We start from the raw sequence: 23684 nt of genomic DNA, 5'->3' as shown, positions 1-23684 counted from the left end.
GGAGGTTAGGTTGTACACGTATAGTGTACTACGTTGAACCGTCGCGAATTATGTTTATATATACATATAGATTTTTGTCGATTTCATTATCAGTTAAAAAATTACAGATAAAATACGACTACTGGAACAGGAACAATTGATTAGATTCGAAGTTCTAATTTTCGCGCCACCGTGTCTTCGACCGTGTGAACCCCTCCAAAGAGTTAAGCCACTAACCCGCTCGTTTGGAAAAAAAATAATTGATGCAATCGCAGTGGTAATAAAAAGGCGTGTATAATTTAATACACCTTTCTTGATTAGCACCGAACTTAACGACTAGTCAGTTTACGTACGCGTTCATAACCACGCACGATTCTACATTTTTAGTTTTATTTATTTTATTCTTTTTACTTTTGAAATTGTAATATCGTGTGTTTAAAATCTCGAGTCGAATGCAATTCATTCTTCTGCCGTTGCGCTTTAACGACACGCAACAATTAAATAGAGATTAAAATACTTTCGAGACATTCGAAAAAATGGACAGACTTTCTTGGAATATTCAGCAAGATTAATACATATAATGCTCTCGCGCAAATAAACGCCAGCGCGCATTATATATTAGATTTATTCGTACCTTCGCGTACGTGTAGATATATTTTTTTTTTTTATCTATTTATCGATCTATCTATCGTCCTTCTAGCGACACTAATTAGTGTCCAACTAATTTGTTCGTGTGCGTCAGGTGCGCGTGTACCGTGATCTCGTATAATACGAAAATAAATAATAATTTTCTACGAATATCTGTTTTAAACTCACACGGTTCGGAATGTTCTTCGCGGATGAATAATTCTCGAATGGAACAACGAAGTTAAATAATTTTGAAATTCACCAGCGAATACAAGGACCAACAACTGTGAGGTCATTGAAGGCCGTTTTAGATCCCTTTAATGTGCCTGTAAGGAACTTGTTATGCGGTCTTTGTACTCGTCTATAGAGACCATATCACACCATCAAAAACGTACCATTGAAAGAAATAAATGCGATCTTCGTATCTAGAAACTACCACCACCTACAAAGGAATTCTTTTCATTCTACACGACCCTACCATACCGTCCCGCTAACAATAAAATATGGCGATGGTAGTTGCTGGATCACCCCACATATTGCTTCTCCGATAATTTTAAATGCCATTTAAGGGGTTCGGTCACCTTCAAAATGAAAAAAAAGAAGATTTTATGAACAGTTTCGTGAACGTCATCCACGCAAGACGCATCAATACCCGTATACCGATATAATTTCTATGAAATTCACGCGTGTCGTGACGTTCACGTTCCGTTCCTGTTAAACAACAATTGCAGGAATAAAACGGCTGTTCAGGCAACACGCAACACCTGTGCACATCGAATGTAACAAAAGAGAGAACGAACAAAATCGAAGAAAAATTAGTTAGTACGGTTGCACTTTTGAGCAAACGATCGCTCTTATCGCGTATCGTAGTAAACGTACCGCATTTTGTATACGCAACAAGATATCGTACGCCTGGGAAGATATATATTTGGCACTGGATTCTCTTCGAGAGAGCCTCTCAGGTTCGAATCGTAATTATTTTCCGTTAATTAATTACGATCGAATCGATCTTGGACGAGTAATACCGATCCCACTTTAATTACAGCGAACAGGTGTATTTTAATTTAATTAGAACTGTGAGTAAAAATAGCGTTGCTGTCTTGCTTTTTTTTAAGCAATAATTATCAAAATTAAAAGCAATTAGTGTCTATTATTTTTGGCCGTTCTAGAAGCGATTTTTCTTGGAATTGTTCCTTATCGTGTAATTCCGATTTAATTCCTAAACTTTGACCTTCGAGTCGCCAGAATTACTCTCGAATATGAATCATCGAGAAGGAATATTTGAACAAATAAGATACGGATAATGAGTGGTATTACCCGGCCAGGCTCGACGATTATATGGCCGCAACAATCAGCGCCGAAAAATACTGATTCTCGCTCTCTAATGGCTATACTTTCGCGCATTTGTTCGCGTATCGCTGCGATTAAGATCCACGGAACTTACCGAGATCAAAGGAACGATGTCGATCCAACAAATGATCGAGAATCACGACGAGGTGAGCAGCAATGATGCTCGCGATTAACTTCGTCATCGGACTGCAGCCATGGACGCGACTCCCAGGCCCGCGCGAATAGGTATGTATATTTATTATACATATCGTGCAGCAACGCGTGGCCGTTTAGGATACGAAAAAAATATACGCAGCCACGCTTGCATTATGACTAGACAGTTTGTAATCCTCGTTCCAAAGCTCGAAGATCACCCTGCCGACGTTCTTTGATTCGCGTTACACGGCTTTATCCTTACAGCTGTGCGGTCGATTCAAACGAACGATCGAACAATCATTCCGTCATGAAACGATTATAAATCTGATATAACGATGCTTTGAAATAGCTTCGAATCTACTTGAGCAGATGTGCCCACAGGAGAGACTCTTGCTATATTGCCATTTTCAAACTCGAGTCTCTAGGCTCAAACTTTGGCCACCTCTGCTCTGCATCCTTCTCCCTAATTTATTTTAATAATAAGTTGATTACTCACTGTCCAACCGCCATATCAGAATTTCTTTAATCCTTGAACAGCGAAACCGAGGTCAATCGCGACCCAAATATAATTACCCTAATTACCCAATGTATTAATCTAAAATTAAATGTATAATTGTTTAACGAAAGGGATTTATATACATTGGAAGAATAATTTTCAAGGGAACAGTGTTAAAATTTAGAAAATAATAATAATATAAAATAGAAAATCGAATTTTCTATCCGCTGTTCGAGGGGTTAATTAATCAGAATTCGGAATGCGATTCGATCGTCGAGTCCAGAGACCGATTTTATATATAACGTTTTTCAATGATTGAGCATAGAACGCCGCCCCAGACTAATCCTAATTTGATCATAGTGTTTCTATACTCGAGTATCTCTTAATTACTTAACCATAGGGCTGCTGGTAGTCGATTAAAAGACGCACGAGGTGGAACGTCGACAGGTATCGATCCGCGCGCATCTCGATCGAAAGTTCTTCGAGCCGTGTCACGAGGAGAGCATCGTACGACGATGATATGGCACAAGATCTCCCTTCATCCTTTCCGCAAGGGCTCGCTCTTAGCTGTTCATCACGGTGGATCGCCTGGAGTAGCCTCGTCTCGTCACCGTCTCACCCTGAGCCTCGCACTCCCTCTTCACCCGATCGATAATGTCCGCCACCAGTTTCTCTTCTTTTTCCCTCTGCTGCTCCCAGTCTGGCCCTTTCCCGATCTGTCGGGGCACGTTTCACATATTTTCGCCCTTACTCTCTATCTCTCGATCGAGTGATCACGAATGATGCGCAAGGAAGCGAACGGAAGCTGGCGAGCAGCGTAAGCCCTTCCTTTTCTCCCTTTAAACCTTTCTGGAGCACACAGGTGTGTGTAAAGCTCCATTTTTATTATTTTTTTTTTTTTCAAATAAATTTGATTTCGTTCGAAAGAAGGGCTTCCACCTGCTTATGGTAATGCCAATAGGATAAAACAGAAGGGAAAGCGGGGTGATGCTGAAGCGGGGGTAATGCCCGTCGCTACACGCGACACAGGGTAAGACTTACGTCGGAGGTCTTGCGGACCTTCTTGTTCGCCGGCTCCTCTCTGTTCTCGTCGTTCTCGTTGTCGGAATGCCGCGAGCTCAGGTGACCGATGTAACCCTTGCGGGACTTGAAGTAAGCGTTACAGCTGTGGCACTTGAAGAGCGGCGCCGGCTGGCTGACCTGGGTAGGCACGTGCAGTTTGTACTTGTGCCTGTACCAACGGGTTCGAGACGGTAGCACCTCGCCGCACCACTTGCAGACTACGGAACCGTCGTTTTGAATCAGGTATTCCAGCAGCTTGTAAAACAACGTTTATTTGGTTTTTTCTCTCCCTTTTCTCTCTCTCTATCTTTCTCTGTCTCCCTCGTTCGCGTTCATTTTAATCCCCCTCCGCCCCGGTCTAATCAGGGAAGAAACCCCTTGCTCGACGATTCGTACCCAAACGTGCCTATTCAGACTATTCAAATTCATTAATTGTTACAATTATAGGAAAGCTATTGTATTTTTGTATTTTTTTTTCTCTTTCAAACTATTATTCTTTATTCTCCATACGGTGAATTCTTATAATTTAACGATACACAAAAAGTACCTATGTAATCAGATGGCGATGAGTAGTTCGAAATAAGAGAGAAAAGACGAAATGAATTCGTGGAAAAATTGTAGTAACATTACATAGTATCGTGACACGTTCAATGGTCTTGAGGCGAGTGACTTGCAAATGTAAAGATTTCTTGCATTGCTTGCATTGCCAGGTTGTCTCACGTCGTGTGTCGTGTTTGGCGCACACGTGACACCTTTTCGAAGGATTTTGTTTCTTACTAGTCGGCCTGTAATCGTAGGTGTGTATTAACATGTGAGTATTATCCTCCAACTTCGATCAATTGAACACAAATGAAAATTTCAGTATCTTTTTTACAATCACGAAGAAATGAAATAGTCTAAATGGGCACGGTTAATTAAAAGAAATGAAATAAGAATTTCGTACAGCAAGGGGTCAAACGTCTATCTTAGCTTATAAAATTGACAAGAATTTTTAAATGTTCGTAGGTACCCGTAAAACGAGATCAACGTTCTCTTTTCGTGGCGCAGATGGAGGATGCACCGACAGAAAAGGTGTCACCTAAGATAAACGACGTAAAAATAAGATCAACTTCCTCGCACGCAATTATACACTGAGAAAGTACGGTTCAACGAACTACGCGCGAACAACTAGCGGCGCGCTAATGAAAGAGATACGAAGGGCAAACCAGATAAGAGATGCGCACCGGCTGATAAAGGATTAATTTGCCAAATGAACGTTTCTTAGGGTGCTTTCCATTCGGTTGGCACGAAGTAAGAAACTTTTCATCGATCAAGGTGTCGGATCAGCTCGATCAATTTATTTCTAAGCAACCAAATACTTTGATAAAAATATTTTTGTTATCTTACAAATAAATTTTATCTTACAAAAAAATTCTGACAGTTTCCAATTCATTTGAACGACCTAATTCCTTAATACCTTTTATCCATCAACCATGGAGACTTACATAGGTAGAAGACAGATAAGATGATTACTCCTATTCACGAATTTTATTTGACTACTTATTGGCGCTAATTAAACGTTACAAACATTTCATTTGTATCATACAACGCTCCACAGGTTTCTTTAAATAGTTACTCTTTCGTAATGTACTTGGTAATTGCACTAAAAAGACACCGTTCAATTATTTTCGTCAACAACAATCTTCACTATAATTTTTAACGGACACATGTTAGTAATAAATATTAGAAATAGAATTTTATGGAAGAGGAAACGAGGAGCTGAAACGTAGCACAAATAAATGTTATCCCGGACAGTTTTACTGTCTCTTTACAAGATAAAAAACTAATGCCCTGAATAATGGAAAGCACCCTATCAAATCCGCGGCGTGACGAGCTTTCGTAGCGGTCTCTTCGTGGTCAGTCCGTTTCTGTTGGTGCAGTATCCCCGGGGACGCGCGAAAGGCCGCCCCCTCTTCGTGTTCGTCGTGTGAACGAAGCCGGCCGCAGGTGGTGCACTGCCTGCCGAAGCAGCGGACGAACCAACCTGTTTCCTGACTTCCGGTTCAGCCTCCCCGGACTCGGACTTTGGCAGCAACAGATCGGCCCGATCCTCCTCCCGGTCCGTCAGAAAGTGCATCCCGCTGACTACCCTCTCGGACTTGATGAACTCGCCGGCCTCGTTGGTCTCGTTGAACGCGTCCTCGCCGCTTCTCGTCGTCGCCGCGATGGACGACGCCGGTGGCGGCGAGGACGACGACGACGAGGTGCAGATCTCGAAGGTGATGTCGCTCGGCAGACTGGGCAGCTGGTCTGGTTAGACATGGAATGAAAATAGGTACAGGTGCGTTAGTTGCGTTCCGATCAGGAGGAGATATTAGTACTCTTGCTTGGACCTTGAAGAAGATGGAGAATCCGTTGAAAGGAAGGGTTTATATCGAGGAATTAACTGTGATTTATTAAGCGGTTGAAGAAATAATATGCACTGTAATCGCACGGACCTCAAAGAGCGCACATTCCGATAAACCGTAAAGGGTTTGAAATAGAATCTCTTCGGATCGTTATGTTTCTCTGCTTTGCTTTAATGGAGGTTGCACTAATCGATACAAGAAATAAACGGTCGGATAGACTATTGCAATGTATATCACAAAGAGTTACAAAGAAACTACAATTAGATAAAAACAAATAAAAATAATAATAGTTATTTTAGATTGTTATCGTTCTTATCGCCACCAGGCACCATATAACTCTAGGTACATACGTTATGCGCGTACATTTCGAAACAAATGTACAAGCCGACGACAACGACGATAATCAGCGAACGTGCAACTTTTCCTTTCTTTATTGTGTTACTCTCTGTTTTTATAATTGTATGTAACGTTCGTTATATATATATATATATATATATATATATATATTTTTTTTTGTGCGTGTGTGGTTTCTTTTAAACGCGCTCCACCACCCTCTAAACAGGGCGAACGTGTACAATATAATATAATATAATATAACATAGTATTTCTATATAATATATAATAAATTTTTTTTTTCCCTTCCGCAACGTTTTATATCTCTTAATAGTTCACGCAATTATCGTCCCTATTGCAAATACCTATTCAACATTGTATCCTGTTAACGTTCTTCAAGAATGTTGCCTTCGTGTACCGCTTCTTTCTTCTATCGAAACAAATAGTGTGCTGTGCGATGCTTCCATGATGTTTCAGTGCAAATAAAAGTGCCAGTACTCGTATCCTATATATTATATGTAATATATTATATGTATGTATATGCGGTGTATATTGCTAATTAATAAACATATATAACCGTAAAAATTGGCTAAAACACGCTTGCATCATCATCGCTGGATCACAGCGTTATTTCTTTTCTTTTAAATTAGTGTAAGTAAGAATAATACAGAGGTGGACACGATCACTAACGTAGAACATCTTTTAATTCATTGCAGAAGTCTACTGTGCGAACGAGTACATTTCCAAGCGATTAATCTTCTTATACCGTTCTTTTTCTCGATCACAAAGGAACAGCAATTCATGTTTTAGTTTGAAAAAAGAAACAGCTAAACAATTATGGATACACATTTGTTATAAATATTTTATCGAATGCTTGGCAATGTACTCGCGGGTTTAAACGTGTGTAACGCCACGAATTTCATTCGCAGAGAAATCTTATGGTCTCTATGGATATTCTGGCGATAGATAGCATTTCATTGTTTCTCAATTCTTTTTATGGATTCTTGAGAATATCTACTTATGTACATTTATAGCGTTAATGCTGCATCTACACTATTCAAATTTTATTGCTATCTTTAGTTTATTCTAATTTCTTTAATTTGCAATTTTCTGAACGTACTCGCAGCACTTATTACTAATTTCCAAGTTAATTTTGAATAATTTTTCTTCCTGTTTATTGTAAATATTCTGCATGAAAGAATTATTTGACTATGTAGCATAGGCGCAGCTTAACTCGAATAAAATCTGCAATTTCAACCATCGATATTTATAAATTATAAATCTGTTCGCCAGAAAACCTTGTGATACACATACATACATATATATCTTGCGTTCTACCAACGAATAAAAGTGGGGAAACATATAAAGTGAAGGCAGCGCATTATGTCGCAAGCTGTATAGCATTTAACGCTCAAATAAAATATAATCTGTATTATGAATACAATAACCGTGTTATCATTTCTTTCATCTCTACGGGGTTGTTTCACTTTTGCATCACCCCGTCCCTCTTCTAACGTGTTACCGTGGTTTCCTTTTATCATTTTTTTTTTTTGTTTCTTTAAAGCCTAACGCATCTTACCGCGCTAACTAAGTTATACCCGACGTGTTACATTAAAAATTAAGAAATAAAATAATAAACGCTACTCGACGATTGACAATTAGCAATAGTAGTAATATAATATTAATATAGAATATCTAGAACTATTACAATAGCAGTATAAAACTAAAACGTAAGAAGTAAGGTAATGTTGTCGCAATGCATGGAAAGTGAAGAAAAGAAGAGTGTAACACGATCGTGTTTCTTTTTTTAATTGCTTTTTTTTGCACACGTCATTAAAATTAGGAATTTGTATTTTTTTATTTTTTTATTTTTTTTTCATTTTTTTAGAGGTTTTTTGAAGATTCGTCAGTGTGTCGTGCCATTCGAACGATGCAACTCTATCTTTTCTAAAATGTATATATAAATTTTCTCTCTGTTGTAACGAATCGCATACACGCGTTATCGATCACATATTTATCGATCACCAATCACGAATCTAGAGATCTATGGCTGCGATCAAGGGATCCAGCAAATTTTGCCAGAAATATCTTGCACAATTTAATAGCGATCGTACAATTCCAACGGATATGCGTGTTTGTGTGCGTGTGTTCGTATTAATATTAATATCAAAGTAAAAGTTACGCTCTCTACGACAATAACAATGATTAGTTGGACGCAAGAGAAAGGATTGTGCGAGAATACAATGTCTGAGCTTCAGCTAACATTTTCTTCCTTTTTGCGAGTTGCTTTTATCGAACACATTGCCAACACGGATATTTCCTTTTAATTTTCTGTAAATTCAATGATGGATTATTGAAATAGCGACGATTTAAATTTAATTTTCTAAATCCCAAATTAGAAAATTACAAACTAGTAATTATAGAAATGGGATAAATAACAATAAAATAAAAATTTCCTTTTTAAAAAATAATATCTCTACTAAATGAAGATGTGTTAAATACCAATTGTAAATGAATTTCTACTAATTAGCAATGTGTTGAATATTAACTGGCTCAAATCACACGCAGATGCACATTCCCTCTCGCGTAATAGACCTCTCTTCACATATACATGTATATATAATATATTCTTCTTTTTTAAATAGCTCTTTGACAACCATCATCATTCTGACATACACGCAATCCATCCAAACTCATTTTCACACGACCCTCTTACGCGTACAACACCGATTCGGAAGACCAAAATACTGCTTTCCGTTCGGTATTCGTTCGAATGTTCTCGTCAAAACTAATATTTAACACGTTTTATACCAACACAGTAAATATATTGATTGCCACAGAATTTGCTAAATTATTAGCCCAATGCTAATACTATTAAATAATTACTTTTTTCCACCTTTAATTATCCAATTTTTAATACTATTCAAAGAATTTTTACCAATATATACATTTTTATGGAAAACGATGCTAATGAAAATTTTATAAAATTTCTGAATATCGACAAACGTGTTAAACAAAAAGAGAAACGAGAATTGGAACAGAGTTCGTTGCTTCGGAGACTCGACGTGTAATTATTAAACGTTATTCCTAGTAAATTCGTAGAACAAGACGGGCTTTTTAAACCAGGGGATATGCAGTTAGTCCGTGTAATATCAAAACTCGACTTTTACCAATAATTGCTCGCGAATCGCTTAATCTTTTATTGCTAAATTACGGCTTCGTCGAGAAGTAAATGAAAAATAAGAAATGCTGTCGAAAGATTCATGACCGAACGAGATGTACCTGTTTATCGTTGTCTTATGTAAAAACGATTCAACGTAACTGCGCCATTGTTTCCCATTGTATCGCGAAACAACGTCGCAGACACGAGAAAACACCTATTTTTCCCACGAACGAATCGGAAAACTTGCATTACAAACAACCGTGCGAACGGTGTGAGAATTATGTGTGATTTCGGTGTAAATTCGACTTGAAAAAACTATGTCTACATCGCGGTGTCCCAACACCGAAAAAAGAAAAAAAAAAAAAATAGAAGAAACTTGTTAACAATAAATGTTATCAAATAATTGATTTCTTTGCAGGTTTTTAAACGAACGAATGAACGAAAAATAGTATAATATACATAATAATATAATATAATATAATAATAATAATAAATCAAAGAGAAAAACAAACGGTCCAGACCCGAACTAACTGAAGGGCCATTCTTTTCTTTTTATAATAATATATACTATGTCTGTATACATATATAAACTTTCTCTATAACTTGTCTGCGTTTGCCTGTGCATTATTAACTTATATACCTAGCAATAATAACCAATTTTATCGGTGCTTGTCCATTATCTAAAAGTTAATAAATTCTTATCAAACAATATATATATATATATCTATATATAATAATATTAATAGCAATAAACTGTAACGGTGATAATAAAAATAATATTGTTTGCCGCATTAATAGTAGTGCGAGTAATGGTAAATCAATAATGATAATAGTAATAATAATTAATAATTGGTAATAACTATAATACACTTTCCCAGAAAACCTGTACATATACCGAGGCTGCTATGCAGTTTAATTCGTTTCTTTTCTCTCTCTCTTTCTTTCTCTTTGTCTCTCTAGTTAGGCACTATCTAACAAAACTCTACGAGTCTTTTGTGCTCGCAGCGAATCTATAAACTCTGTGATAAATATACATTTCCGTCTTCTTCCCTCCATTTTTTTTTCTTTACACTTTTTACTAATACGCACTTCGCTACGCACCATTGGAATCGAATCTGTGTTGGAAGGCTTAGGAAAAAATGAAAAAATAGAGAACAATCTTGACTAAGAAACTCTGCATGCAACTTTTAAGAAATCCGAATGAACGTCCCCCTTTTATATATCATGCCGTTGGTAAAAATAAAGAAAATGTGTGTACAAATGAACGTGTACGTTCAGTTAAAAAAATATCTTCCTACAAAGGTAAATTAAAAAAGAAAAAAATGAGGTGGTTTGTCTGAGAATATGCAGAGTTTCATGCAGTAGTAGAAGGGACTGTAAAAAGAAGAGAGAACGTAACATTCGTAACCAACGTTTCACATATAAATTGCTGAAATCGAAAATTTGTAAAACAGAAAAAAAGAAACAAAAAGAAAATAGAATCATTCGCGTTAAAGCATCGAAGACGTATATTTTTGTTAAAGCTATCACGGTATGATCTAGAGAAACGGAAGTATACTCGCGCAACGATATCCTGTCAGTCCCATTAATCGTATTGCTTACGTTACACTGTATTTGCATTAAAAAAAAATATATATATATCAATTTCATACGCAAGCCTCGACGAGAATTATTCTTAAAGAAGAAAAAAGAAGAAAAGGCACGAAGAAAGCTCGTCGGTTTCGCAAGGTATTATATCAATCCCTTTAAATATTTGTTCGCCGATATCATTAAATTTGGACTCTTAAAACATAACGAGACAATTGGAATTAATGCAGACTACGCCCGCGTAAAATACTGCCATGATTTATTCTTCATTTAAAAAAAAGCTTTGTTTCCGGTTACGCGGGCCCGATACGATACGAATATTCAGCATTGTGAAACAATGGTTTACGTACATCACACGGTACGGTCACGTGCAACTTAGGCTTCCTTTGATTAAGGGGAAACGTAGGGGAAAGAGTACTTAAAAATTTCAATATCGAAGACAAGTAGTGGGAGATTTTCTTATATTTATCTTAACTAAGCGAAGTCTAAATTGCACCCAAATGTAGAATCAGGTGCAACTCAGGTTTCCGTTAGTTAAGAATATTCTACGATTTACCTTATGTCCATATTCTTTAATTACAATAACAGGAGGTTCTATGTTCTTAGTCTCTTTTAAATCTAAAGACAATAGAGACTTGTACCCCTACAGCTACCCTTAACCAAAAGAAGCCTAAATTACAAGAAAGTGTACATACGCAAACGTAGCCGTCGAGTGTGTCCCTCTTTTAAAAATGTCCAAAAAGGCTTCGGCATCGCTGGCATTCGTATGCAACGCAACGCAACGCAACGCAACGCAACGCACCGTACACGCCGAGAAGGGACTCGCACGAACAAGGACCGGCGCGCTAGTGAAGGAGAGACAACAGGCGTAGACGCATCGATCGACTACAAGCATCAGCGCGCTATTGCACAGTTCAAGGATCATAAGATAATACTAAATGTACACAGATCACTAGTCGAGTCGTCACGAATAGATACATATATATTTATTTTTTTCTCCCCTCTGTTCGTGTCTTCTCCGCGCGATCACTCGATGTCGTCCCGCTGCAACAAGTGTTTTGCATCCGATCCGGTCGCGTGGTGTCCTCCTCCTCCCGACATATCCGCTCGGTTAAACGACTAAATCCGATCGTTATCGCGCCATTTAATAATACCAGATTTTTCATAGTCGAACTTTCGCGGGGGTGAGATGGGCATAGGCGATTGGTCCGCCGTACACAGAGGGAGTAGAATACGAGCACGCCGCCGCTGCGGGGTGACTAGACTAGGCCGACGCTGAAGAAGACGACGGGTGATACGACGGGTAAAGGTGTCAAACGCGGCCCCGCCTGAACACGGACAACATCCTTGGCTGATGCCTCGAGGAGATCGAAGCTCGAACGTTTCTTTGGACACCGCTGCCAGCGGCTGTTTCCGGTGCCCGTTGCCCGGCATTCTCGTCATCCGTCCTAGCCGTGATGATGGTTCTTCGTGCCGGACCGATCACCATCCCACCACGCCCTCGCGACGCCCGCTAAGGCGAGAGAAAAAAGCCGAAGGGCATCACGCAGTCCTTCGGCATGAAGCAATCGTGGACCGTCTTCATATGATTCTTCATCTTGTCCGGCCTTGAGAACTCTTTGCCGCAGACCGGGCACGGGAACACCTTCCTCTGGTGGCCCTCGTGGTAGAGGAAGGCGTGTCGTTGGAAGCTGTACTTGTTCTTGAACGTCTTCTGGATGTCGAGCTTCGCGCACTCGGTACACTGATAAACGCCCTCGGATATCGAGGCGTAACGAAAGAGATTCAAACCGCGGACAGACATTTCGGTAAGCTGTTCCGCGGGATCTTGCGAGTGCGAGGTCGCGCGACGTCTCATCCGTCTTTTCGGTACTTGTCGACCCGGTGGCGCGGACATTGTGCCGACCTGACCGCTCGTCGACGAGTTCAGCGTCGGTGCAGGGCTGCTGCTGCTGCTGCTACCTCCACTGCCGGCGTTGTTCTGCGCGTTGTTTCTGCTAGTCGCCGGCGATGCCGAGGAACTTCTCGTTGATGTGGTGGTGGTGGTTGTGCCGGAACTGGACGCGGTCGTCGACGAGCTGCTCGTGGTGGTCGTCGACGAATTGGTACTAGTCGATTTCGAGCCGGACGTTTCTGTACTCGTTTGATTCCCTGAACCGACGTTTCTTGTCTTCTCTTTCCACGTCTCGCCTTCCGACTTCGTGCAGCCCGAGAACTCTGCGAAAAGATTCGAGTCAGTAAAGTTTGCGCACGTGTTCGAAGACGCGTGTGCTTTGCTACAACATAAATGAAACTTTATCGACGTTTCGTGTCGATCTACAGGGAAGGCTGTGAATATCGCATGCACGCATCAAGCTAATGTCAATGTCGATGTTACAACGGGTCTACTTGGCTAAAATATTTACGTGCAAACAGAAAAAATGTCGATCATTTGTACAACATAAATAAAGTTTGAATAATAAACACCTGTAAATAAAAAATTCAATCGTGAAGAAACATAAATAACGGCTACGCTTATTTTAATAAAGTAAGAACGTGAATGGATGGAGGATCGGGAGATCGGTTTCTGTCGTACGAAAATAAAAATCTCCGCGTAGACGAAAGAAAAATAAAACAAAGTATGATCGTACAATTTCATTTCTTTTTCTTTGTTTAAATAAAATTGTGCGACAAAATCTGCCTCTCTTACGTTTCGCGTACTTGTTTTCTATGGATGTGGTACCATGGATGCGGTATATGGACCACGTGTAACGCACGTGACATCGTTTAATCGATGCCAAGGACTCCATCGATTCCACGCTGAAAAATTCATTACGAATCGTCCTGTGTGCCAACTTGAAAAGAAAAACAGGTGACCGAGGACGATCGTACTCGACGTTGCCTCTACGTTCCGTGTCATCGAGCCACTTTTCCTCTCAACTTAAAAACATACCATTTGAACAGCTTTTTCAAATAAAAATTATCAAAATCCGTGTATTACTCGATGCACAGAACCTGATCGACGAGAAAACGAATTTTTAATTAATCGATTCTCTCGACGATAAAGAAAAAGAAAATCAAAGTTAAATGCAACGAACAAACCATGTACATATATATATATATATTTATCTTTTTTGTTCTTCTCCAAATGTTTTCACTTTTCTTCGTCGCCCGGACAGTAAAAATAATAAATCAACAATACGCGTACGCAACATGCAAAACAAAAGTCCATAAAAAATAATGATAATCGCCGATATCCTGTCGCGATCGCTTTCTCGGGCAAACGATTAATCCGTTCCCCGTTTCATTTTTCTTCCCTTCTCGAAAATCGTAACGATCGACGGAGAGGCGTTGATGTTTGCTCGAGGAAGCCATAGCGAAGGAATCTTAATATCTAGAAGATCGTCTCGTTGTCGCCGGCAATCGTTCGCCGGGTTAGTTCAACGAATGCCGGTGGCCAAGAAGACGAATCCACGATCGCTAAAACGAAACTAAATAAAAGTAATTTTTGGCTAAGAGTAACGGTGCTTCGTGGTGAGTGCGGGAATTCTCGAATTTGGTGTGCGGGATGGATGTATTCGGATGTTCACTAACGAGAAATGTCTACGTTTTAAACACGAGTGTGGAACGTAACGTGAGATTGAAATAAAAGAAAAAAAAAAAAGAAGATGAAAAGATTCCCTTTCGGTTCTCCAAGAAACTTATGGCACTTTTATGACGAAATTAATCACCGACGGTCGCTGCACTGATTCACGTTCCACATACGTGCGAACAATAATTAACGCATAATAAACGGAAACGACGAATAACGCAACCAAACAAAACTTCTCTACTAATGCGCTGTTAGTCGTTTGTTGTAATTACCTTTATGTTTCACTTTTCAATGCGATTCGTCTGCTACGTTCTTCGACGAGTTTGTACAATTTGGTGCAACTTAGGCTTCCTTTGATTAAGCAGAAGCGTAGAGGAAGAACGATGGGGTCGATCTACCCCTACCAGGTAGAAATTCGATTGTCAAACACCATCGAGATTAATTGATATCAGGACATTGAGGAATAACATGCATTTCTTAGTGTCGCGATATCAATGGCTGATGCTCCTCCCTGTACGCTTATCCTTATCACAAGAAAGTCTACGTTGCACCGCGATGCACATCGTACATTTAGTAGACGATCCAGCTCACTAATTTCTAAAATCGTTACAACGAACAATCTTGTATGTTTCACGAATTCTTTCGTTCACTATTTTCGTGTGTGTTTCCAACACTTTTCCTTCGCAAATGCGAGAAAACGATTGTTGTCGATTGAAAATGAAAATCAAAGGGGAACGACATTTGAGTCGTAAACGAGAAACAGAAACTGGTGTTGTACGTGTTAAATTAAAAATTAACAGACGATGAAATTTACTAGATTGTTATTGCCAACTAGATGGTTAATGGGTGAGAAAAGCTTGGTACAAGAGATTTGGTCGGCTTTCGTACTAGTTTAAAAAGGTAAATGTCGGATATTCCACGCAATCGTTATCACAAGGAGAAACAATCTGACAATTCGGTTCTCAAACAATAAATGTGAATCACGCTTTAAACGGATGAACATCAAAATTTTCTTTTCCTCTCGCTAGTTTCCACGATACTTCGATGCGCTTAATTTGTACGTTTGAATAATTAACATATTGTCTGCCATATTTAATACACGTTCCAACAACAATTTTATAAAATTCTGTTAAGTCTTTTCTTTTCTTCGTTAATCGATTACATTGAACTTATCACCTATCATTGGTGATTTCTCATGGCAGTCAACGTGTTAATGGACGACTTTTCGAGATGCGCTTTGAACGTCCTCTTCAACCCTTTGGAATTAAGAATTTTTCGAAGATAGACAAAATAATGGAAACCGCAAGAAATTTTTCAGAATTTTCAAAATTTTCCATAAATTGAAAATATGACATTACCAATCGTTTCCATTAATTTATTCGATCTCCTAATTAATTTACACCATTTAAATCATTTCGTAACCAAAGGGTTGAAAGCATCGCATAACATAATTTTCTACCATTTCATTTTTTCTTATCGATTACTCGTAAATTAACGAAACATTCTAGTTCAGACAGTTGTCAACGGATCTCGTAAAATCGAGCGGAAACGCGACACATTCTCGTCTCCTAAATCGCGAGCCTGCGTCCGCGTGACAGAAAGAAAAAAAAAGAAAACGGACACGCGAATGTATAATTATGAGACAAAAATATTCGGTAGATTACAGCGACACTTAAAAATCCTTCAAATTACAATCTATTGAACACCGTTCATGTTTTTTTTTTTTTTTTTTTTTTTTATTATCGATAGTCATAATCAAACAATCAGTGCATATAAAATATACTAAGTCTACCCAGCGTCAGAAAAGACTCGTCTTCTCTAAAAAGTTGCCTATAAAATTTCTTTCTTGCATTTTTTTTTTTTGTTTGTTTCATTTTTATTTACTTATTTATTTATTTCACTCCCTTTTAACGCTCGTTTCACGACAAGGTCTCGCTTTTTATTTGGCACTAGATCCGCGCGCGATCACCGAGGCGCGCCCTTTATTTCCATTTCTTCTTTCTCTTTTTCTTTTTCAAAAAAAAAGGGGGATATACACACGCGCTTTTCAGCGCGCCTACGATCGCTGCTTCTTCGATAACAATTTAATTATTTCTTTTTTTCTCTCTCTCTCTCTCTCTCTCGCTCTCTCCCTCTCTCTTCTTCATCGTCGTTATTTTATGTTCGCTTAAAAAGGCACCAAATCGGGGATTACACCGCTACAATATTATTGGATCCCACTGAAGTACGTTAATTCAACGTGTATATATAAAGTTAAAAGTCAACCACATATCTCGTTTGCATTTCTTTCATTTCATTTCATTTCATTTTTTTTTTTTCGTTTTCTTTTGTTTTCTTCATTTACTCTCGTTTTCTGACGCATCATCTCAAAAACTGCAACGACGTTAATAGGTATTATCAACTAGCGCTAAAATATATTCGATATAACTTTTGTTTATATATATATATATAATATATATAATAATAATGATAATAATAATCGTAATAATAATATTAATAATAATAAATCGCAATAATAATATTAATAATAATCATCGCAATAATAATATATATGTACCATCTTTACGCTAAATCGCGTATCTTTTGTATATGTGTTTCTCTCTCTCTGTATACGTGTGTTTGTTGTGTGTACATAATGTGTGTGTAATTTATTTTTGCGATAATAAACTATGATTCTTCTTTCTTTAATATATATATATATATATGTTTATGTATACATATATATATTTTATATTCAATATATATATATTAAAATCTATCCGATAGTACAGTCTGCTTTTTAAGCCTCGTAATTTACCTCTTTTACTCTCTCGCGCTCTCTCTCTCTCTCTATTCATCTTCCACGGTGATCTCTTGCAAGAGCGATTAATGTCGATAAACACTTGAAAAAGAACTTAGTATAATCGGTATTGACTGGTTGACCCCTTTTCAAATAAAGAGGACGAATAAAAAAGAAATAAAAGAAGAAAGAAGAAGACAACGAGAACGGGTCGCCATTGCAAGAGCCACGTATAAATATAATATAATCTATGTAAAATTTGCTTATCTTTTTTCTTTTCTCTTCTCGTACACTTCCCCCCTGGTACCCACCCGCAATGTCCGTAGACTTATAAATTAATTAAAATATATTCAACACGAAACTCATCAACGAGACCTCTGCGATCCTAACCGCGATTAACGTGAGAAATTCGTCTCTACTTGTGTAATTATAATTAAAAAAAAAAAAGATCGGGATGGAAGAGACAGCTGCAGATTCATAAAAGACGATTCCTTCTTTTTTCTTCTTAATATTTCTCCGTTTAAAATCGATCCCTTAATTCGAAAGAACACAAGATACTCTTCGTTACAAGAAATTTCCTTTATAACGCTTCAACATTGTTTCTTCATCACTATGAACACTTTTTACAATTTGAACACTAAATTTTGTACGAATACAAGGATCTCAATATCATTTAGATTCTTAATCCTTAAAGAACACTCTCCCCCTTCGTCGAACACCTCTACCTACGCACGTTTCACTGATTGGCAACATGAATTTCCGTTACATCTTCTTCTTGTCTTCTTCTTTTTTTTTATTATTATTTTCTTTTTACAACCTTACGATCTAAAAGTTTAACAACATTAAAAAGGCAACGAACGTGAGCGAATGTTGTACGAATAAAATTTTCGTAGCGATCTAAACGAAGATCGTTTGCTAGATTTCAACAATTTTATTTAAGGTATCAGTTTACCCTGATCACGAGCCTTAAGATACCATTTAGAAATTCGATGTAACCAGAGTATCTAATTTTAATTTAAAATATTCATTTTTATTATTCATATTCGTGCAAACGTTCTGCAGCTGTCTTTTTTCTGTTATCTATGCAACAGGGTTTGCCCAAGTCTGTTCAGGAGGAATTAAAATCTTCAACAGAACAATATATATTATGCACACAAAAAAAAAAAAATAAAAAACAAACAGATGGTCAACAAATATGCTCAACGTTTCGAGCGATTTCTCACGTAAAAGTCGACTAGGGTAAACTAACGCTTCATTCCTTACGGACGAATCAAATTGGATTTCAACCCCGAGCAACCACGGAAGGCCGTGTCTGATCGATAAAGTTCGAAATGAAAAATATGGCAATTTTGTTTTCATTTTATCGTTTAGGCGATCCGTGATGCTCTGTTACCATTTGTTTTTTTTTTTTTTACTTTCCTTTCGACACGCGTTATTCATTCATTAGAATCCATCAACGAATCTCAACACCCCCCCGTCTGCCATCTAAAAATTGAGTTAGTCTTAGCCTCTCAGTGATTATCAAATGTGAGTGTAATTACTTTAATTATTATTTTCTTTCCTCTTTGCTTAATAATCGATATATTTATACATATAAGCTGTTTAGCCGCTGCCTCTTTGCACTTTTTTCTTTCCATTTTTACCTTTTTCTCTCTCTCTCTCTCCCCCTCTCTAATATGTGTATACATATATATATATCTCTATATCAACTATCAGTTTATACTATTATTTTTTCTTTAATATTCACGTCTTGCTTCCGTTAATTTGGACGGGCTTTTGCGTCAACCCATCGCGAACACGATTTCATTTATATTTCACCGAGACCGGCCAGCGACCGCTATTTTTCCCTAAATTTTCAACGAAGAAAAAGAAGAAAGTATCATTTCACCCACCGAAAAAATAATCCACCGTTATTAATCCAGCGGATACTCTTTGGTCCATGATATTTTATAAAATTCTTTTTTTTCCCTTTTCTTTACGAATAATTGACCTGAGAGCGTACATCGATCTGCGAATCAGCGGCACGGTCCATCATCACGATCAGAAATACTTAAAAAAAAAAAAAAAAAGAAAGAAAAGTATTCTTTTAGCTTCGTTTTCATCTATCGTGTTTCGTTTCCTTTTCTTCTTTTTCACCTATTTAACTCTTCTCTAATAATCATTGCTGCCTGTCTAACTAATAAATGTATCCCTCCTCTAGCTTTCTAAAAAGTACGCTTATCTTTTGATCGCGTACGGATGCGTCCGATAATTAATTATTTTCATTAGTCTCGTCGCTCCGTTATTTTCTCTTACAAACTAGAAATCTTGTTATTTATTTATTTATTTATTTTTTTTGTCGTTTTATTTAATCTTTGCAACGCTGCTAGATATCTCTTGAATAACGAACGAACAACACTGGTCAATCGTGGGCGATCGAACGCGTGACCGTAGAATTTACTATTTTCACGGTCTCTCCACCCTCTCCCTTTCTTCATCATCCGTTTTGTTTCATCGATAAAACACACCCACGCGATTAAAATAACAACGAAGGTCTCCGTTACGATTAATAATTAATTAATAGGTAGCAGTAATAATATTTATAATAATTATTATTTAATATAGCCTCTAGTCGTCTAATGTCTATGCCCAACTAGTGAAAAAATTTGTATATAAATCGTTTATTTTATTATTATTATTACTTGTTTTTTCATTTTTTTCCTTTTAAATTCTTATTCGCTTCCTCTCCGATTCATGCGTGTCGTTCATAATTCCTACCAACGAATTACTATGAACGAAGATTCGACTAGAGAGGATTCGACAAAAAGTGTAAAGTGCAAAATATAGTAAACTACGAATCGTATTTTTTTAGTGCTGTCTCTCACGACTAAGCCTAGATACCATCACTGTAGCCGTATCCCTTTTGAACAATTTCTTTTCTTTTTTTTTTTTTTTTTTTAAATCGACACACGACTGGTTCCAATCAATCACGTTAATACAACGTAAGCATTTACGTATATGAAACGCTTAAAAACTGGCAACAACTAAGACAAGGATATATATTTTAACAACGATAAATTTCTACGACCCTGGATACGCACATCCTTGTCTTATGTGTTCTTTAGATTTTTGTATATATAATATATATACAAGAGAAAACGAACGAAAAAGATACATAAAAAGAAAAAAAATTATTATAAAACTACACGATTGCAAATATGATACTAGCAGTAATTTGCAAAATGATCAGACTCCAAAAGGCGTTAATCCACCTTTATGGAATAATAATTAATACCCACTCTGTCGAGTTGAAACGGTACGAATATAAAAGTATACACGATTTCCACAGTGGGTAAATTACGATTCATCCACGTGATAACAATTAATAATCGCCCGTTCGTTAGTACAGTTACACTGGCCACGAAACGCGGCGAATCTGTATTATCTTGTTCAATCGAGTACGGTACAGTACGATATGGCGTTAAGTTACTACTAAAGTGCCTTCAGTCTATCCAATGTCAGTACTATCTTGTATTTGGTGTCGTTAAAACCGTTCCTCTGCAGTCTTTCAAGAAAATTGCATGCCCCCGTTCCGTTTGAAAATTTCGGACTGTTCATGTTTATTCATCATTTTTCTTTTTTTTTTTTTTTTACTTATTCTTCACCCCCATTCACCTACGCGGACTTCACCTTCAACTTTGCTCCCTTTTATTACGCTATTTTTTATTATATTAAACTTCGAATCAGGCTCGACACAAACAGCACAACGGCTCAACAACATGGCGAACGGTCATCGTACCCATTTTTTTTATATATTGCATTTACTCAGTCTACGTGGTTCCCTTATTTTTCTATCTCGTGTGTGCATGTACCGCGTTCTTGCCTCTATTCATTTTTTTTTTTTCTTATGGTACGTTATGTATGTACGCATTCACATGCGACACACGCGTTTGATTCTCTCCGTTTAAACGTATTTATAATAGTCGCACAAATAGTAAATATACTTCTTTGTTGATTTGGACTCGCAACTTGTTTTTAAATCCGCGATTCAGATACAACACTCCCCCGTCTTGTCGCGTAACTAGGTTGACGCGACTGAACGAGTTACACACCGGTTCGATCATATACGTATAATATATATATATATATAAACTCTTTGTATGCGCATAGATAGCTTCTTCTTATTTTTTTTTTTTTTTCATTTTTCATCATTTTTCTCGCCCACTTTCCTCCTTTTCATTTCTTTCATTTTGTATAACATCCGCGACTCCCTTAGAGGGAAGGAACGCGGTAAAGCTCGTTTGTTTTTTTCGTTTGTAACTAATGCCCGGTCGCGTTTATTTTTTTTTTTCAACGCGCTGATAAATCGACGAAGGGAGCTTTCCAGTTTGCACTTGTAAAAGTGACAAAAGAAACTTTCCGAACGAATCAAGAGAAAACGAGTGTAGCTGCGTTTGAATGACTGGACCGTGAACAACGAGAGGTATTTATTGCATACGATTTGCATTTGATTTTTCACTAGCTGCTACGTTTTTTTCTTTTTGTAATATCATACACACATGACACCGCACTCGTTTCGATTCACGATTATCCAAGTGTTCAACGGAGAAATTGTAATTGAGCTGCAGCAGGCACGTGGTCCGCGATTAAATCCCTCCGGATTATATTATTGCTTAATATTCACCTTCCTTCTTTCTTCTATCAAACGTTCGTTGAATGTATAAAAGAACGAATATATTAACTATCTATGTATCAACGTTTAAAATTTGTACAGTACCGAGCAAAGATTTCATGGGGGAAAGCGATGGTTGTAGGGGAAGGAGGATTGAAAATTATATTACTTTTTCTAAAATAAAAATTTTTAAATTTTTAGAATGTTTAAGGAGATTTGAATAGAGGAGCTTCTTTCCCCTATAAGGACTCTCCATTCTCGGTACTATACACTCGGGTGCAACGTAGTCTTCCCTTAGCTAAGGATAAAAATAGAAAGAACCTCCCCTTGTTTACTTTTGATTCTAAGGGTATCTAACAAAAATCTAACTCTTCCTTAACCAAAGGAAGCCTCCATTGCCTAAACTGTACATTTGTCTCTATATTTCCCTTACCCATCCTAATGGCCCGTTCGTATTTTTCCGACACCCTGACTCTTTCAAACTTGTTCTCTCTTCTTTCGTTCGAAAGTTGTACCTCTTCCAGCCACGAGTTCAACCGGAAAGCCAACGACACGCACGCTGTACCGACGTATCCGTCTCTTTCATAGCGCAACGTTCCTCCACCCTTACCACCGTGAAATCGATCAACGATTTTGTTTTCTTTGAACAATTATCGACAACCGTAACGATCGTTGGCTCTCTTCTTCGACAGACAGAATTTCGGAAGAGCGAAGGAACGTAGGCCGAGAAACAGAGGTGAACGACGACGACGACGAACGAGTATTACTCGGCGCCGACAACGGTCTACCGTTGTTGACCCATACTACTGTTGCCACTGCTGCTAAGACTCATGTGCGGCTTAAGGCTGTGTATGATCTTTACGTGGGCGACCATGTTATCTTTCCGCGTGAACTCCTTAAAACAAACCGGACAAGGATAGTATTTGACGTTAGGCTTGTGTGAGGTGACGTAGTGCCGGCAGAAATTGCTGATGTGTGTGTAGGTACGATGGCATACGGTACACCGGTATACGTCGCCCTCCTTCACGCAGAAGTCCCGTACCGAACCCTCGGTTCTCTCGTTTTCCACCTTAAACGATCCTTCGAAGTCGCTTTGACTGATCTCCGACTCACCGGCGACCAGATTAAATATGGCACTGCTCAAATTGTCTTTCGACACGGACTTTTGTTCCGACTCGGAGTCGGAATATTGCTGGGAATCGTCCATCATGGACGACGCGGTGGTGGCCGATGACGTTTTCCCTTGAAGAGACGACGCGCTGTACTCCTTGCGAAAGCATCGCTCGAAGTTGATGCGAATGTGAGTCGGTGACTGGGAGCCACCGCCACTCGACGTCTCCTCCGAGTCTGAAACGAACAAAGCTCTCTTCTTTAAACAGTTCTCAAAGTCCACCTTCTTTTTACTACTTTATTTTATATGTACGTATGTATATATATATATCATATAGATTTATTAATTAGGGTGGAAAGAAAGTGAGTATGCTTTCTAATAGCGAAGAAAAATTAATTAAAATTCCTACCACTATTAGAAAAAAGGAAAAACTGTTCTTATATTTCGTTTCAC

At 38.0% G+C, this 23684-nt stretch overlaps 2 protein-coding genes across 7 annotated transcripts in view; both read right to left on the bottom strand.

Annotated features, from left to right (window-relative positions):
* Positions 1-2172: 2172 nt before the first annotated feature.
* LOC114874991 lies at positions 2173-6087 on the bottom strand. Its single transcript, XM_029184812.2, has 3 exons — positions 5673-6087; positions 3629-3904; positions 2173-3303 (listed from the first exon to the last, which is right to left on the bottom strand). Exons 1-3 carry the CDS (start codon positions 5763-5765, stop codon positions 3151-3153), a joined length of 522 nt encoding a protein of 173 aa, XP_029040645.1. The 5' UTR covers positions 5766-6087; the 3' UTR covers positions 2173-3150.
* A 99-nt stretch (positions 6088-6186) lies between these two features.
* LOC114874987 (protein tramtrack, beta isoform) overlaps positions 6187-23684 on the bottom strand; it is a 36897-nt gene continuing 19399 nt past the window's right edge. For 5 of the 6 annotated variants that reach the window (XM_029184804.2, XM_029184802.2, XM_029184806.2 and 2 more), the window contains exon 5: positions 6187-13336. In XM_029184804.2, coding sequence (XP_029040637.1) covers positions 12633-13336 — 704 coding nt within the window. In that variant the 3' untranslated portion in view covers positions 6187-12632. Of the gene's footprint in view, positions 13337-18839; positions 23468-23684 lie in introns of those variants that run through there. The other variant, XM_029184807.2, reaches the window with a different exon arrangement.

This window comes from Osmia bicornis, chromosome 12 (genome assembly GCF_907164935.1).
Source record: "Osmia bicornis bicornis chromosome 12, iOsmBic2.1, whole genome shotgun sequence".
In the NCBI taxonomy this organism is placed as follows: domain Eukaryota; kingdom Metazoa; phylum Arthropoda; class Insecta; order Hymenoptera; family Megachilidae; genus Osmia; species Osmia bicornis.
The sequence above is the reverse complement of the archived record's forward strand: the minus strand, read 5'-3'. Positions and strand labels throughout refer to the sequence as shown.